This window comes from Camelus bactrianus, chromosome 16 (genome assembly GCF_048773025.1).
Source record: "Camelus bactrianus isolate YW-2024 breed Bactrian camel chromosome 16, ASM4877302v1, whole genome shotgun sequence".
NCBI classification, from domain to species: Eukaryota; Metazoa; Chordata; class Mammalia; order Artiodactyla; family Camelidae; genus Camelus; species Camelus bactrianus.
This window is the reverse complement of record NC_133554.1, coordinates 48,898,572-48,915,792: the sequence shown is the minus strand read 5'-3', so window position 1 is coordinate 48,915,792 and position 17,221 is coordinate 48,898,572. Positions and strand designations below refer to the sequence as shown.

Sequence of the window (17,221 nt, the reverse complement as noted above, 5' to 3'; positions counted from 1 at the left end):
TTCTTCCCTGTACAAAAGCCAAGAAAAATGAAAACACACATCCACACTTGTACACTTGTACACAAATTTTCATAGCAGCATTATTCATGACACCCAAAAAGTGGAATCAGCTCAAATGTCCACAAACTGATGACATGTGGTATATCAATACAATGGAATATTCTTTGGCCGTAATACTGACTGAACTATTGATTCATGCTACAATATGGGTGAAAATTAAAAACATTATGAAAAGTGAAAGAAGCCAGTAACAAAATGCCACATATTGTATGATTCTATAGGCAAAACTATAGACAGAAAGTAGATTTGCGGTTGCAAGAGGGTGGAGGAGGGAAAATGGGAACTGACTACTAATGGGTACAAGGCATTTTCTGGGCTGACAGAAATGTCCTGGAAATTATATGGTCACGGTGACACAACTTCATGAATGTACTGAAAACCATTCAATTGTACATTTTGAGGATAAATTTTATGGTGTATGAATCATAACTCAATTTTTCAAAAGGCACATAGATTAAAAAGAGCATGGTATAGTCAGATAAAAATGAAAAAGTTTTGTACAGTTGTTACTGAAACTTAGGTCCTGCGGCTTGCCACTCAAAAGCCAATACTCAAGAGCCAAGTGTTGGTAGAAAGGAAAGTTTGCTTTATTCTGGAGGCTAGCAACTGGGGGAGAAGGTGGACTCATGTCTAAAGGGCAACTCCCAAAATACCATATGAGATTGTTCATATGTGGAATCTAAAATTAATTAATTAATTAATACATACATACATACATACATACATACATACATACATACAAAACAGAAACAGACTCAAACAGACATAGAATACAAACTTGTGGTTGCCAGGGGGATGGTGGGTGGGAAGGGACAGTCTGGGATTTCAAAATGTAAAACAGATAAACAAAATTATACTGTGTAGCACAGGGAAATATATACAGGATCTTGTGGTGGCTCACAGCAGAAGAGAATGTGACAAAGAATGTATATATGTTCATGTATAACTGAAAAATTGTGCAGTACACTGGAATTTGACACAACATTGTAAAATGACTATAACTCAATAAAAAAAGTTTAAATAAATAAATAAATAAATAAATAAATAAATAAATAAATAAATAAATAAATAAAAAATAAAAGGCAACTCCCCCTGCCAATCAGTGGGCAAGAGCTTTTAAAGGGGAGTTTCAGGGGCATACAGGTGGAGGGAGGGGGCTGCATGCAGAACAGCACAGTCAGCTGTGACAGTCATACTGAAGTTAGTCATGTGGTGGTCTGATCAGCGTCACCCTGATGTTTTAAGTACAGTTAATCTCCAGTTCCAGGGTTGGTTTTTTCCCATTTCTTTAAGGCCAGTTCTTGGAATTGTGGCAGCTTACGTCATGGCTACCATCTGGCTGGTCATCATGTAGTTCACTTCTTCCACCTGGTGGGGTTTGCAGTATCTACAAGACAGCTCAAAGGACATGGCCTTTGAAGAACTAAAGGCCCTTGACTTTGTTTAATGACTAAACTATTATTATTTTGTTTTGCTTGACTATTTCCCTTTGTTTCTGTATTTTTTTTTGTCTGATTAAACTAATTTTCTGACTAAAGTTTTTCTACAGACAAGTGACAAGCAGAGGACATGGGGGAGGGGCTGTCCTGGGAAGGCCCCATGTGGTCATGCTCCATTCACAGCTAGTAGAAAAGTATAAAAATCAGAGTAGGGTTGTGACAAAAAGTGAGGCTTGAAAGATCACCAGCATCTCAGTAATGAAGACCCTTGTAAATCTAAGGGCATTCACTGGGGTAACACAAATGCTTATGAGGAAAACCAGCTTTTTGTTTTAGAAAAAACATCAATATGGCCACACTGTGGGGTGTGGACTGATGAGGTGCCAGTTACAGCAGATCCAGGCAAGAGACCATGGTGTCTGGAACCAGGGGAGGAACACTGGTGAGTAAATTCAAAACAAACAGAATGAATAGAAGTGGCAAGCGATTAGATGTGAGAAACGAAGCCAAAAGAAGAGTCTTTGAGAAGCTGAGTAGATGGCAATACCCTAGGAAATAGGCAAATAGGGAAATTCCTTAGGAGGTGACTGTTTTAGCAACAAAGGAAGAAGACGGAGGAGTTTGGGGCAAATGATGGAATTTTAATCAAGAAGAGATCTTAACTAGGTAATTCGATAAGTGGGACTTAAAGTGAGAGATGAGGATGGAGATTTCTATTAGGAGATATACACACACACACATACACATATCACATCGCTTTGTCCATATAGAGACTTACCAACTTTTGAACAAATGACTGCATAAATCACAAAGTAAGTCTATCATCTGCTTATTAATTTTTGGTAGATTTCCTGCTGGCACCAGGTATTCATCTCTGCCCAGATTTACATGCAACTGTACTTCACAAAAAAAGACCTTTAACCACATTTGCAGTTTTTTCACACCCACTAATGATTGTATAACTATGAAAAAGAGAAGCTAGTCCAGCTGAAAGAATAAAATGTACCCTTGCACATGACAGAAGGCAGACTTTTCTCTTCAAATACTTGACAATTCAAACTGGGAAATAAGGAACCTGGGAGTTCAGCAAAGGGAGGAAGGGGGCCCGCTATGAACACAATGTACCTGCAGCGTGCACAAAAATATGCCAAAATTATAGAAAAGCTAAAACCACATAAATTAAAATAAAACTAGAAAAGAGCTAACTCTGTCCCTCTGAATAAAGGTGCGTCTCAGGCCAGCGCTGAAGCTACCACCTCCAGGACACATCAGGCCAAGTGCCTGCTTGGGAAGGCTTTCCTCCCTCTCAGCAAAATATTCGGAACCCAAACTACTTGAGAGAATAACAGGAGGAGGAGTTAACTAGAGATCTTTATGACAGAATACCTCAAAAAAGTAACATATTTCATTTCTTTTAAGTACATATTATAATTTCAACTAATGGCTAAGGGCTCCTAAGTGAAAGCATTATATGAGTACGTAAGACTCACTCATAATAAGCATCGTTTTACATTACTCTTGGCACTGCTAAAATTTATGAAAATATTTTTCTTAATTAAATCAAATGCTCCTCTAAGAACAACCCATCCATTACTGATTTTGTTCACATTAAAAACAAGTTTATACTATAAATATTGTGTTATCCGAGATTTCTGGAAATGATCCAGTGGCCTACATCCAAATTTTGAATGGTTTAATTTTCATAAACTATCTTCCTGTCATATCTCTACTTATTTTGCTAAAATCTCTTGGCTATGACAAAAAATTCAGAATCTAAATTAAATTCGAGAATCAGACAAAAGCAAATTTTCTAAATGAAAACTATTTTATAAACCATTAAACTTCCAGAAGAAAATATACCAAAACATGAATAGCCATTTCTAAATAGTCTAGGATATAATTTTTTTCAAACTCTTCTATATATTCTGTGAACATCCATTATTTTTATAATTAAATATGTTAAAGCATAACCCTTTGTATTTTTCCATTACTATTTTATTGTATGTAGCTTACCTTTTTTTCCCAATCATTATTCAGAGATTCTGTACTTTGTTCACATATCTTTTTTAACTCTACAATCTGGTTATCTTTGGTCTCTCTGATAACTTGACATTCACGTATCAGGGTCTGAACTGTCAAAAATGATGAAAACACAGTTAAACCAATTCTAGCCACCACATAAGAGTTTGATGATAAAAAAAAAATAGTGCACCAGTTAATAGATAATTCCATTTTCCTCCAAGTCCTCTCAGCTCTCTCTCCTGAAATTTCTCTTATTCTTTCCTCTCTCTCCATTTCTAGCCTTGGTTGAAGCCACCATTTTTCAATCCCTCGACAGTTTTAACAGTGTGCTGGCCTCAGTATCATTCTCTTCCAGTGGGTCCTCTCTAATGTTACTCCCAAACTTAAAAATCATTTCACAGTTCCTCTCATCTACAAGATAAAGGCCAAAAACCTCTAACATGGAAAACGGCTCCTTAAGATCTGACTGCTTTCTGGCCATATCTTCTGCCACTTCCGTATTTGTAAACTTGTAAGCATCCCAACCTATCTGCGGGTTCCTGCCGCCACATCCTTTAATACATCGCTGCCTAAATACGATCACCTATAGGCCTGAAATGCCCCTCCCTTCCTTGCTGAAAAACTCCTACTCATTCTTAGTCTCAATTCAAGTAACACCTTCTTTGTGAACCATCCATCAACCAGATTCCTCCTCTTGCAGGGGCAAAAACTCCTCTTTATTCCCAGTGAACCTCATATATTTCTCCATTAAGTCACTTATTGCATTATGTGTTATGATAGTCTACTTGCTTATTTCCTCAGGAGAAAGACAATTTTTTATCTACTCAGCAAAAGAATGCCACACAGGCAAGCACTCAAAAACAATGTGTACTGAATAAACACATAAAGGAACCCACCATTTCAATATGTTGTTGTTCCAAACACATTAAAATCATTGCCAAAGTTTATGTGACTGAAACAAAATACGCTTTAAATTATATAAAAGATTTCCCTTATAAATCATTTAAATATCTATCTTCTTTTTTAAAATGATTTGAACTGTCACTGATTCCAGTGAAAATTTAATATATTCATGTCACGTGGATGGCAAAATAAATTCAGCTGTGTATTTGCTTGAATGTAATGTTTCCTCAGCTTATTGATTACATCATTAGTCATTTACTTCAAGATAGTAAAATTTTCATAACCATTTACATAGAAATTTCTTTTACTCTTATGTCTCAACTGTGCAACAAATAAGGGGAAAAAGAGAAGAATCCAGGTTAACCTAATATTAGTCTTTAGCATCGACATCTTAACTTCACAAATCCAAATTTAAATGAAGATCTATCGGCAATTCAAAAAGACTTAAGAAATATTATTTTTAAACCTTAGGCATGTTTAAATTGCCCAGTTTGAATCAAGGTAAGAAATAAAAACCTAGAAATAAATTTAAAATATTTTTGTAGCCCTGATAATTAGACAAAAAAAACCTGAACAAATTTCTCATTACTTTCACCAACATTCAAAGCTGGAAAGAAACCTAAAAATACCTATTTTATTAATTAACTTATATTTGTAACTGCCACCCTAAATTTCAGGGGCATTACCATTCTCTCAGACACACTCAGCTTTGATGGGTTGGGAGAGAGTCAGTAAGTCCCACATGGAAACCCTAAATGAGCACCTCTCCACTTTCCTCTTACTCATCACTTACCATTCACCGAATCCTTCAAAATTTCTTCTTCAGTTCCATTCTCACTACTCCCACTGCCATCATTCAGATATTCTGGGCCCTTATCATCTTACACACAAAACTGCGGAAGCATGGGAGCACGACATCCTTGAGTTGAAGGGACGTTACATATATTACTTATCTAATTGCACCGTTTTATAGCAAGGAAGCCAAGGCCCAGAGACTTGCTGATGTCACGTGGTGACACCGAAGAGCAGAGCTGGGGTTAGAGACTATGTTTTCTAGTGAGTGGAATGCGCTCGCTCCCTCCCTCCCTCCCTCCATTCTGCCTCTGTTTGTTATAACAGACTGGGAATTGGCCTCACCATGCTGGGCACACCCACTGTTACTAGGCTACTCCACCTAAAATATGAGGTCTTAAAACTCACCTGTCAAAAATCTTCTGACTCCCCAGCATCTACAGGATAAACTTGAAACTTCTAAATCTGAAGTTCAAGGTCATGCTTAAGTCATGCCAAGTCACCTGTCTTAATCTTTTTCAATCTGTCTCTTAACGTATAGAATATCCACTCTAACTTAACTGTAGCATCCTTCCCATAACTTACCAATATCAGCAATCCTATTCCAGTACCTGGAACTCCTCTCTCCAATTAATCAAATCTTTTAAAACTTGTAAAGTTCTCTTCCTGCAAAAAATATTTTCAACAGTCTCCCTAATGACTGTCTATTGCTATTCAATGTTTTATAGCCAATTTAACACTTGATTACATGCTTTCTTTTCCTTCATAATGAAAGTGTACACGGGGAACATTTTTTAAATGTTTGTTCTGTCAATCACAATACTAGCATATACTACACAGCATAAAGCAAATAGTTAATGTAATGAATTTTATTAGGCCAAAAGGAGCAATTTCTCTAGACTGCCTTGTGAAAGCCATAAAGTTCTAATTCTATGACTGACCTCTGGCAGCTCCAGCCCAATGAACAGGAAGAGAGTTAAGTAGGAACAATCACAGACTCTTCCAAATCTTTAACCAAATCAACACACACACACACACACACACACACACACATACACACACAGAGATACACACACAGTTTTCCTTAAGTCACGTGGAAGCTCACATCAACATAATACACTGATGGAAACCCACATAAACATTCCTGTCCCATACTACAAAAGATCAAAAAATAAAATTTTACTTTTACAACCACTAAAGTAGAGTGGAAATGTTATTAAAAGATTTATGTAACAATACAACATCACCTTTCTTTTCAAGTTTTCTAATAGTCTCCTCCATTTCATTTTGCTTCTTTTTGTATAAAGTTTTCATTTCTTCTATTTCTTTATTCTTTCTTTCTAAAATCTACAAATGAATTTAAAATATTTTAGTATGCTATACTGTATGAAATATAATTTTTTAAAAATATTTTTCCAAGTCTATCTCAGCTAATCCCATAAATTGTTTCCCCAAAAAGATGTAAAGATTACACTTTAGTGCGTTGATAAAATATTAAATACTCTAGAATAATTGATTACTGAAAGAAATATGCTATCTGCTTTGAGTTTTCATATACCAATTATTAAGGAGATCATAAATAATGCATTAGGTGATTCTCTAAAATATAACTCATAGATTAAACTGTCATGAAGTAGCAGAGAGAAGCCACCAGAAACCTGATATATTAATAAAGTACAATTCACCTTCCCAACACATTGGACTAGAACATCTTCAGATAAGCATATTCCTGAATCTCCCACTAGTGTCCTTCCATCATATTCACGCACAACCACAAGAATTTCCAGATACATGGGAAGATGAGATGTAACAGGCTTCCTTTATATCTAGTTCTGCTAGATAGCTAGTTGAGAATCAGTAAAGTCAGCCCAAAACATGTCAAAAGTTGCATGAATATTTTACATCATTAATTTACATTGTCAGAACTTTTAAAATGAATCGTTTAAAAAACTTAATTATGATTATATACTTCTAAATACACCTACACTCAAAAAAAAAATAAAACCAAAACTAGAGAAATAACCAAAATGTAGGAAAGTTAGCAAGCAGGAAAATAAATGTGCTAACCCAGGAGAAAAAAGAAAACCAAATTGAGGCAGGAGCCTCAATTTTTTTATGGTTGAAGTATATTTCCTACACACCCAAATTCAGTTTTTAAAAAAAGGTTATTTACCAATGTCTAATCAACTTTTCTTAGTGCTTTTATTACCAGCATTATACTTTACCTTTCATTGTTATGGTCCCACCTCTAAGAATGATTGGTAAATAAGAAAAGGAGGTATTTTGACCCTAACATCCATAAAGAAGCAAAAAAGGAAAAGAATGTATGCAAATAGATAAAGCACTCTCAATTTTATTCCATCCCAATTCCTAATCCTTAGAAAATGCCATACATGCAACAAACTGATGAATATACTTTCCAAGTCTGGCATAAGGTCAAGGATTTTATTTATATTTTACCTGGCATTTCAAACTAGTTGCATTGCTTTCTTTTTTCACGCAGTATTTATTTTAAAGAGAAATTCCTGGAAAGGATTTTATTATTAAATGTTTTTCTTAGCACAGATCTTTGTAACGGACATACCAAGAAGTCTATTTCAAACTCTATTACCATGATTTTTCCAAATATATTTTTATATTTATTTATCTTCTACATCAGTATTTTATACATCAAGAGATTCTATTTCATATGGACATACATTATGCTTAACTGAAATTATATTACTGAATCTCCAACATTTATGATAGAGAACCATTTTTCTCCAACAAAGGTAAAATTCTAGTAAGAGCAGAAGGGAATATTTGCCTTTAAAATCTGAATGCAAAAGAGGGAAGGAGAAGGAAATGGATACAATATTTTTTCTTTTTCTAATTTTCAATCAGTGGTTTCCTTCTTGTTGCTTTGAGAGAAGGTAAGCCAAATACACACCTGACTAAATACTAACGTATTTTCAGCTTTTAAGAAAGCTTGGATGCCTAGCGCTACGGCCTCAATTTCCTGACTCCAACTCTGTCACCTAGTTTTGTGAAGCAGAACCATCGGCTTAGCTTTTTTTCGCTTGAAGCATAATTAATTTACAATATTATGTTAGCTTTAGGTATACAGCAAAGTGATTCAGTTATATACATTATATATTATATAATTCTTTACCACTACAGGTTATTACAAGATATTGAATATAGTTCCTTGTGCTGTACAGTAAATCCTTGTTGTTTATCAAATTTATATATGGTACTATGTATTTGTTAATCCCAAAATCCCAATGTATCCCTTCCCCACTTTCTCCTTTGGTAACCATAAGTTTGTTTTCTAGTGTGTATAAGTCTGTTTCTGTTTTGTAAATAAGCTCATTTTTACTATTTTTTAGATTCCACATAAAAGTGATATCATATAATACTTGTCTTTGTCTGACTTATTTCACTTAGTATGATCGTCTTTAGGTCTATCCACGTTGCTGCAAATGGCAATATTTCATTCTTTTCTATGGTTAAGTAATATTCCAGTGTGTGTGTGTGTGTGTGTGTGTGTGTGTGTGTGTGTGTGTGTACATACATATATATACCATATCTTCTTTATCTGTCAGTGGACATTTAGGTTGCTTCCACGTCTTGGTTACTGCAAATAGTGCTGCTATGAACACTGGTGCACATACTAGAGTTTTCATCTTTTGAATTAGAGTTTTCATCTTTTCCGGATATATGCCCAGGAGTGGGATTACTGGATCATGTGGTAAATCTATTTTTAGTTTTTTAAGGAACCTCCATACTGTTCTCCATAGTGACTGCACCAATTTACATTCCCACTAATAGTGTAAGAGGGTTCTTTTTTCTCTACATCCTCGCCACCACTTACTATTTGTAGACATTTTCATGATGGCCATTCTGACCTGTATGAGGTGATACCTCGCTGTAGTTTTTATTTGCATTTCTCTAATTTTAACAATGCTGAGTATCTTTTCATGTGTCTGTTGGCCTTCTGTATGTCTTCTTTGGAGAAATGACTATTTAGGTCTTCTGCTCTTTTTTTGACTGGACTGTTTAATTTTTTGATATTGAGCTGTTTGTATTATTTTCGAAATTAAGCATAGGTTGAGTTTTGAAACAATCAATGAGAAGTTTCTATTTGGACCAACTGTCATGAATTAAAATTTCTTCTATTATGTACTGAAATACATCACTGAATTTTAAAAATCATACTAAAATATAGTATCAATTCAGATTCAATGTACAATAAATATAAACTGATGACTTCTGCTTTGCCCATTAAGAAGAAAAATCAATTTTATTCAAAAATACAAATTAAAATACTGGAAGGCATAAAACTCAATGTGCTACTGAAAATAAAAGCCTACATTGTCAGTACTAGCATTACAATGCATGCAGTCTCTACCAAAGAGAACTATATCAAAGAGTTTATTTTTAAAATAAAAAGGAAATTCTAATTGCCAGAAAACTGAAAGCATATTAGACCAAAACGAACTCTAGTATTTACAGTTGATGACTTATTTCGGCCTTTATGAAAGGTAATGATAGAATGTAGATAAAGAACCATAAGACCAGCCTTCAAACAATTGATAGAGAACTAAAAGGTAATTAAACTATACATTTGTACATTTGTTTAGCAAATGAAGTTAAAGATCAACTTTTACTAGGATAATAACTTAGCCAATTCGATTTATAACACACACTATCGTAAGTACATAAGTAAGTGGATGGATGGATGGATGATCACAAGACCTAGAATATTTCAAATATTCACTACTAATAAAATGGTAAGTGGTATATACTCTACCTTTTGAACATCAGCATCATGTTTCTGTTGCAATTTAAGTTTCTCTTCATGACATTTAGCCTCCAACATTTTTGTTTTCATGTCCAACTTCAAGGAAAATATTTTAAAGGTGTTATTAATTTACTTTTCCCTTTGGCAAAAACACACAATTAAAGCAACTCCTTATATAAAAGAGAGTATCATTTTCCACTTTTACCCTACAGCTACTAGTCTAGCAATCGCACTACATATAACAAAATGTTGGTTACATTCTTTGATTATTCTCAAGCCAATTAAAAGTCTTTCAAATAAATTTCACTTGACAGGTAGCAGTTAAACTACTGAATACAGACTCATCAGTGATCCCAGCCCACTGACTCCCAAAAAAGTCATTTAAGGTGATATTTTGCCAAATTTACTTGGTATTTTAGCCTTTGTTTATGTTTTTCACTTAAGCCTCTATTCAATTTTTTACTTTTTTCTTTCCTCATATCTACATGCTCATTTAAAATACTCTTATTAACCTATACACTTAAATACAACTTGAGAATGAATGTCCATACATATGGCACATTACTGATAATGCACAGATTTTCCAGTTCTCTCTCCTGGATTCACAGACTCTGACTACCTCAAGGCAGTGACTTTATCTCCCTTCTAGTATTCATTAACATTTCCTACCCTCCTCAAACTAACACCCAGTGTTCTAAGCAAAGTCAGCAAAAATGTCACCAATGCTTGTTGATAATAATGAGTGCACCTTAGGATTAAAAGAATAGCAGTAACAGATTTTAAGAATAACAATATAAAATTGATCATCTTAAATGTGAAAGTATTTGACCACCTGACTCCTTGCTATTTAAAAGACTATGTACACTGGACTCTGACAGAACTCATTTCTAACTCTCATTCTCATCCCACTATTGTGACTTTGGGCAAGTCACCATTTTGAGATTCTATTTCCTTTTCTAATTAAGAATAATTATCTTACCTCAATGAGTTATGACAATCACATTCAATGACATCATTTAAGTAACCATACTCTCTGTACAATGCTTGGTACAAAGTAGGTATGCAAAAAATATTAGTCTACAACCTTCAGAAAATTTTGCTTTTAAAATATGAGAAATGTGCTGTCAAAACAACTTCTTGAAAATTTTTGAAAAATACTTCATATTTTTCAATTACTGTTTCAAATAAATAATGAACATGAACTAAAGATAACTGTGCATAATCAAATCAACATATCAAAATGAAATCATAAAATTTTACAAACAAAAACATAACACAGATTCATGCTATGTGCAACAACATGGATGGACCTAGAGGGTATTATGCTAAGTGAAATAAGTCAGACAGAAAAAGACAAATACTGTATGATTTAACTTATATGTGGATTCTAAAAAAACAAGTGAAAAAACATAACAAAGCAGAAACAGAGACAGATTAAGAGAACAAACAGGGAAGGGGGTCGGGGGAAGAGAGATACGTGAGGGAAATTAAGAGGTACAAACTTCCAGTTACAAATAAATGAGTCAAGGGTATGAAATGTACAGTATGGGGAATATACTCAGTAATTATATAATATTTTTGTATGCTGACAGATGGTAAGTAGACTTAACATGGTGATCACTTTAAAATGTATATAAATCAAATCACTATGTGGTATACAAGGAAGTAACACAGTGCTGAAGGTCAATTATTCCTCAAAAACAAACAAACTCATAGAAAAAGAGATCAGATTTGTGGTTATCAGAGTTGGGGAGTAGGAGGAGGGGGAATTGAATGAAGGCAGTCAAAAAGGTACAAAGTTCCAGTTACAAGATAAATAAGTACTAGGGGATGTTCTGTACAACATGATAAATATAGTTAACACTGCTGTACACTGTATATGAAAGCTTTTAGTAGAGTAAATCCTAAGAGTTCTCACATAAAGAAAAAAATTGTTTGTTTCTTTAATTCTGTATCTGTATGAGATGACAGATGTTCACTAAACTTACTGGATAATCATTTCATGATGTATGTATGTCAAATCATTATGCAGTGTAACTTAAACTTATACAGTACTGTATGTCAATTATATCTCAATAAAACTTGAAGAAAAAAATAATAAATGTTATGAGTGGTACAGAGAGAGGTAGCCATCCATTTACTAGGCAAAGGTTCTAGCAACCCAGAAAAAGCAGATAAATCCAGGACACAGAAGAAAGCAAAGCAAATACACAAAACAGCAAAGACTAGAAACCACACAACACCTGAAATACGAAGTAAGCAATTTCAATAGTCTCCATGAGACTAAGCTACTAGAATTTGAAACAATTTCTGTATTCCTGTTTATTTTAGGTAGCTTCATGAACCTCTGTTCTTGCAACCAAAGACAGCTTTCTAAAGTCTGTTTTTCTGATACAACTTTTTACTTTGGTATAATATTAAACTTGAAGAAAAGTTGCAATAATAGCACAAGGAGCTCCCATATACCCTTTACCCAGATTCACCAATTGTATACATTTTGCCTCATGCGCTTTACCATTTTATAGCTTTAACGACATATATATATGTATATATACACACACAAGTTATTTTCTGAACAATTTGGAAGAAAGTTAGAGGCATCATCCTGAAAAGCTCAGTGTATATTTCCTTAAAACAAACTGTATTTTATAACCACAGCAGTTATCAAAATTGAGAAATGTAATATTAACACAATAATATCTGATGCACAGTCTATAGGCAAGTTTTATCAGTTATCACAATGTCACTTATAGCTACATTTTTTCCCAATCCAGGATCCAATCCAGGGTCATACACTACCATTAACTGTCATAACTGTCATCAACTTATCTCCATTAATCAGGAAAAGCCTTTCTTTGTGTTTCTTGATCTTGACATTTTTAGAGAATACAGCCAGTTATTGAATGTCCCTCAGTTCAGATTTATCTGGTGTTTCCTCATGATTAGACTTACTGGGTTTTGGCAAGAATGACACTACAGTGACGTGTCCTTTTTCATTCCATCTTTATTAGGAGGTTGGTTTGTCTCAATATTGCCAATGTAAGGTTTAATAACTTGGTTAAGATAGTGAACACCAAGTTATTACAAGGGTAGTATTAAAAAGAAAGTTTCTCTATTGACAACCTTAAAAAAGTTTTTTTAATTAAAAAAGTATCTCTTCCCTTTACCTTGACACCACAGAATAACTCTGTATTTCTGCCGCATACTCTAGGGCATGAGTCATGATCGATCAGCAGGATTACAATATAGAAACAATCTTACTAGCACAGTAAATAAAGACAATACAGAATACAAGACATAGATATAAATATAAATGTGGATGGCTATACATATGTGTGCATCTTACATACATCCCCACAGGAAAGACAGAAAATAGCCTTGCTTAGTCTAGTTTAACACAAAAGACTGAAATTGAAAGACTGAATTTAACACTGCCAACTTATTTGATCTTCAAGTAACTCAGACTCCACACAACAACTATTCTCAGGCAGCACAATAAATACTGTCATCCTCCTAAGCTGAGTCCCAGTGTCACTCAGGTGCTCTGCCTGGACACAACAGCTGAGATTCAAGTAGAACCCGCAGCCCCACTGAACCAAGACGGCAAACACAACGAATAAGTGAGCCTAAATTACAGAATCTTCGATGTCGGGCTAAGGCAGAGTGAGCCATGAAAGAGGATGAGCAGAGAAGCCCCTCTTAAAGCAGTCTGCAAGAAAAGGGCGTGCTCTCCTGTTCCACCGCCAAATGCCCTCATTAGATTTGTTCCTATCTTGATACCAATTTTCTAACATCAGTGAGATTTGGTTTGGAACTGAAATACCCCTCTAGGCCATTTGCCCCCATCAAAAATATTTTATGGTGAGAATCAGTTGGGATAAATGGAAGAGGATAACCTCACCCCATTCAACCAAGTCCCTAGGCAATATGACCAGAAGGTCCACTCAGACAATTACTAGAAGCATTCCAGGACTAAACCACACACTTCTAGAAAAAGAAGTAAAAGCCATCAAGAGATGGTGACAACTCCACAGGGTAAGTAGAGTGTAGGAAAGACATTCTGTGGATAACCTACTGCTAAAGCAAAGGAACTAAAATTGGACAGCTTCACTTTCAAGAGAGCTTTCCCACAAGCTATTTTTAAGACAATTTCTGAAATCTCTATTTAAAATGAGCTTAGGAAACTTTATTTACAAAGCTCACTGGGCCCCATTTTCTGTGAAGTATGTACTTCAAGGAATAGCTCTGAGGTTGGACATTGCTACCAAATGAATAAAGCTGATGAAACATGTTCATTTACTTAGGGTAAAACTATTTCCTTGGGTTTAAAAATATCCTACTTACAGTATAACTAATTAGCAAAGTCATTTTGCTCAGCTGACTCTTCACAAATTTTGGATTAAGGGTTTTTTTTTTAAAGGAACACTTACCAATCTATTCACTCAGGTATTCAACATTCCCTCTTACAGAAGAGCAGGTTTCTTATTCAAAATCCTACTTTTTACTAGCCAGTTTTCTATATGCAAATTGTGTTTAACATTTGAACTCAAAGTAGCAGAATAACAAAACAAAATAGCATTTTACTTTAATGAGTTTGTAAGGAAAATAATGTATTAAAGTTATTTAGATAAACATCATCTAAACATCTTAAAATGCCAAGGAAAAACTTTTAATGTTATTTCAAAGCTTTAATGTTGACCAACTACCTAAATCATGTCAAAGGAATAAAATGTACAGAAAAAAACAGGACTTATTTTGATGCAGAGAATAAGTCTACAAACTCTACAAGTTTTCAGTGATGTATAAAATGTAGCCATCGTAATGTTACTGAAATATTTGCGTCTGCCTTTATTTCCTGTACCTACGTAGCAATTAAATTGTAAAGCATAAAAGGTCAAAAATATTACTGAAGTCAACCATCTCTACTTCTCAGCAATTTCTAAAGTATTATCAGCAACACAACCGAATGATGTGTTTTCTTAGTCATATATTCTTTCTACATCTCAACAATCATCACAGCAAATTACAGAAGTGATTCATGAAATAATCATCACTCTACTTACTCAGATACCTAATTGTTACAATCTTTTTAGAGAATTCTATCAGTTACTAGTCAGAGGAAATTATCATGTCAGTACTTTAGATTCTTCCTGATTAATATCTCCAGTGTATTCTACTCTCAAATTATTAATTTGTAATATTTCATAATGTCAATTGTTATTCATTGTGCTTATTTATAAACATAGCACAAATAATGTGTCTACCTCTCTTGTTATCTTATCACTGGTGCTTAGAGATGTACGGAACTCTCCTAAATGGTAACTTCTAATTTCATCAGAACTCATCACATTAAGGGAAAAAGTGATATTTAAACATGCATAGTACATGCTGGTATTTTCTTTTTTCTAATTTTTAGTTTTGTTCATATATCATACACGAACATAATTTACACAAAACATGGACATAATCATATTACATACTGAGTTTTTCTTTATTTTGTTTAGCTCTTCTGTATCCCTTGGTGTTCGTCTCCTTTTTTATCTGAATCTCTCCCTCTCCTCACTATATCTTCCTACATCAACATCTGCATGGACTATGGAAAATGGACATTAACAACTCAGTGTATTTTCGTATCTTCCGCCACGCTCACAGAACCATATACAAATACACACAAGCAAAATGCACACACCAGTATGGGGTTTGGGGCAGAGACTTCTAGCGTCCCCAGATACTTATTTTCCTCTTCTTCCTTCGGGGCTCCACTAACAGCGCCAAACTGGGGCAGGGCAGATGGCTGCTTCACAGATAAGCATGGTCAAGGGGGATGATGAGACAGAAATGATGCAGGCAACTTTGATGAGACATTTTTTTTTTAAGTGGCTTTCTCTCCAGCCTCTTTCTTTCATAAGGAAAGTGCTTAAAAGACAAGGTATTTGTGAGCAATCAATACCTCAGCTCCAGAGACTGAAGCTGTATGCTAAGGATGGTAGCCCTTCCCCACCAGCCTGGGTCCCTGATGACATCACAGAGCAGAGCACTCCCCATATACCCTAGACTGTTCTATGAGAGCCCAATAAATTCTCTTCTTTAAACTACTATACGCTTAGCAATATATAATTTTTATTATGAATGTTTCACACACAAAATTATGTTTTCCACATCTTGCTTTTCCCTCTGAACAATATCTCATGGAAATCTCTCTAAAAACACTTGCTATAGTTTCTATTCATTCTTTTAAATTGCTACGAACTATTCCTTAATGAGGAGAAAAACAAAAATGTATTCAACTATTCCCCTTAATGCATGTTCACTTTATTTTCAGTGTTTTTCTATTTCAAACAACAATGCAAAAACATTCTTATATATACATCTGACACACTGGACCTTTAGTTTCTCAGGGTGGATTCTCAAAAGAAAAGCCAATGATTGTTGATATATCGTAATAGATTTTGCCCTCTGTTAAAGGTAAATTCACATTTTCGCCAGTAGAGTAGATATCTCATTACTATTCTAATTTGCATTTCCCTGAAAACTACTGTGTCAGTCTCTTTCACATGTTTTTGGGCCATATGAATCTGGTCTTCTATGAAATGCCTTTTCACAATTTTGATCCATGTTTGTCTGTCAATCAGAAGACCTCCTGGTGCTGTATACATTAACCTACAGTCTGTCCCAAATATTTTCCTCAAAACGATTGTTTTTCTATTGATCTTGCTTCTACTTACAAGGTCCTTATTTCACTTGAGTGAAAATTTTCTATTATCCCTTTTATATATTCCAGGTTTGGAAAGGTTTTTGTGTTAGGAAGATCTCCCAATGCCAAGATTTTTGTTGTTTTGAAACTTTTTGTTTGGGCAGTTATAGGTTAAAGTTTAGGTACATCCAGAATTTGTTTTTGTTTATTTTTGTTTTTAGAGGAAAGGACCAATTTTATTTTCTTCCAGGTAAATGAGAGATTGTACCAGCATCATTTATTAAATAAAAGTCTTTTCTCAATGTATTGATAATAAACTTTGTTCTTACCTTTTTATTTTTACTGGGATTTAATTTTTTTGTAATGTTCTTTTTGGTTTTAGTGTCTGAGTCTGCCTCATGAAGTGAGTGGAGAAGTAGTCCCTCCACCTCTATTATCTCAAAGAATTTATCTAATGTTGGAACTAGTTCTTCCTTAAATGTTTCTTTACATGAATACATAGTTGTAAAGTGAAGGAGCATATTAATA

At 34.4% G+C, this 17,221-nt stretch overlaps 1 protein-coding gene across 11 annotated transcripts in view; it reads right to left on the bottom strand.

The window, feature by feature from the left end:
- The window catches only part of CEP112 (centrosomal protein 112), a 381,720-nt gene that overhangs the window by 305,550 nt on the left and 58,949 nt on the right, over positions 1 to 17,221 (bottom strand). For 10 of the 11 annotated variants that reach the window (XR_012499617.1, XR_012499618.1, XM_074343512.1 and 7 more), the window contains 3 exons: positions 10,009 to 10,095; positions 6,464 to 6,563; positions 3,513 to 3,631 (listed from right to left, as the gene is read on the bottom strand). Coding sequence is in view for 9 of the 11 variants with exons in the window: in XM_074343512.1 (XP_074199613.1) it covers positions 3,513 to 3,631; positions 6,464 to 6,563; positions 10,009 to 10,095 (306 nt within the window). In the remaining 2 variants the exon portion in view is untranslated. The remainder of the gene's footprint in view (positions 1 to 3,512; positions 3,632 to 6,463; positions 6,564 to 10,008; positions 10,096 to 17,221) is intronic. The other variant, XM_074343515.1, reaches the window with a different exon arrangement.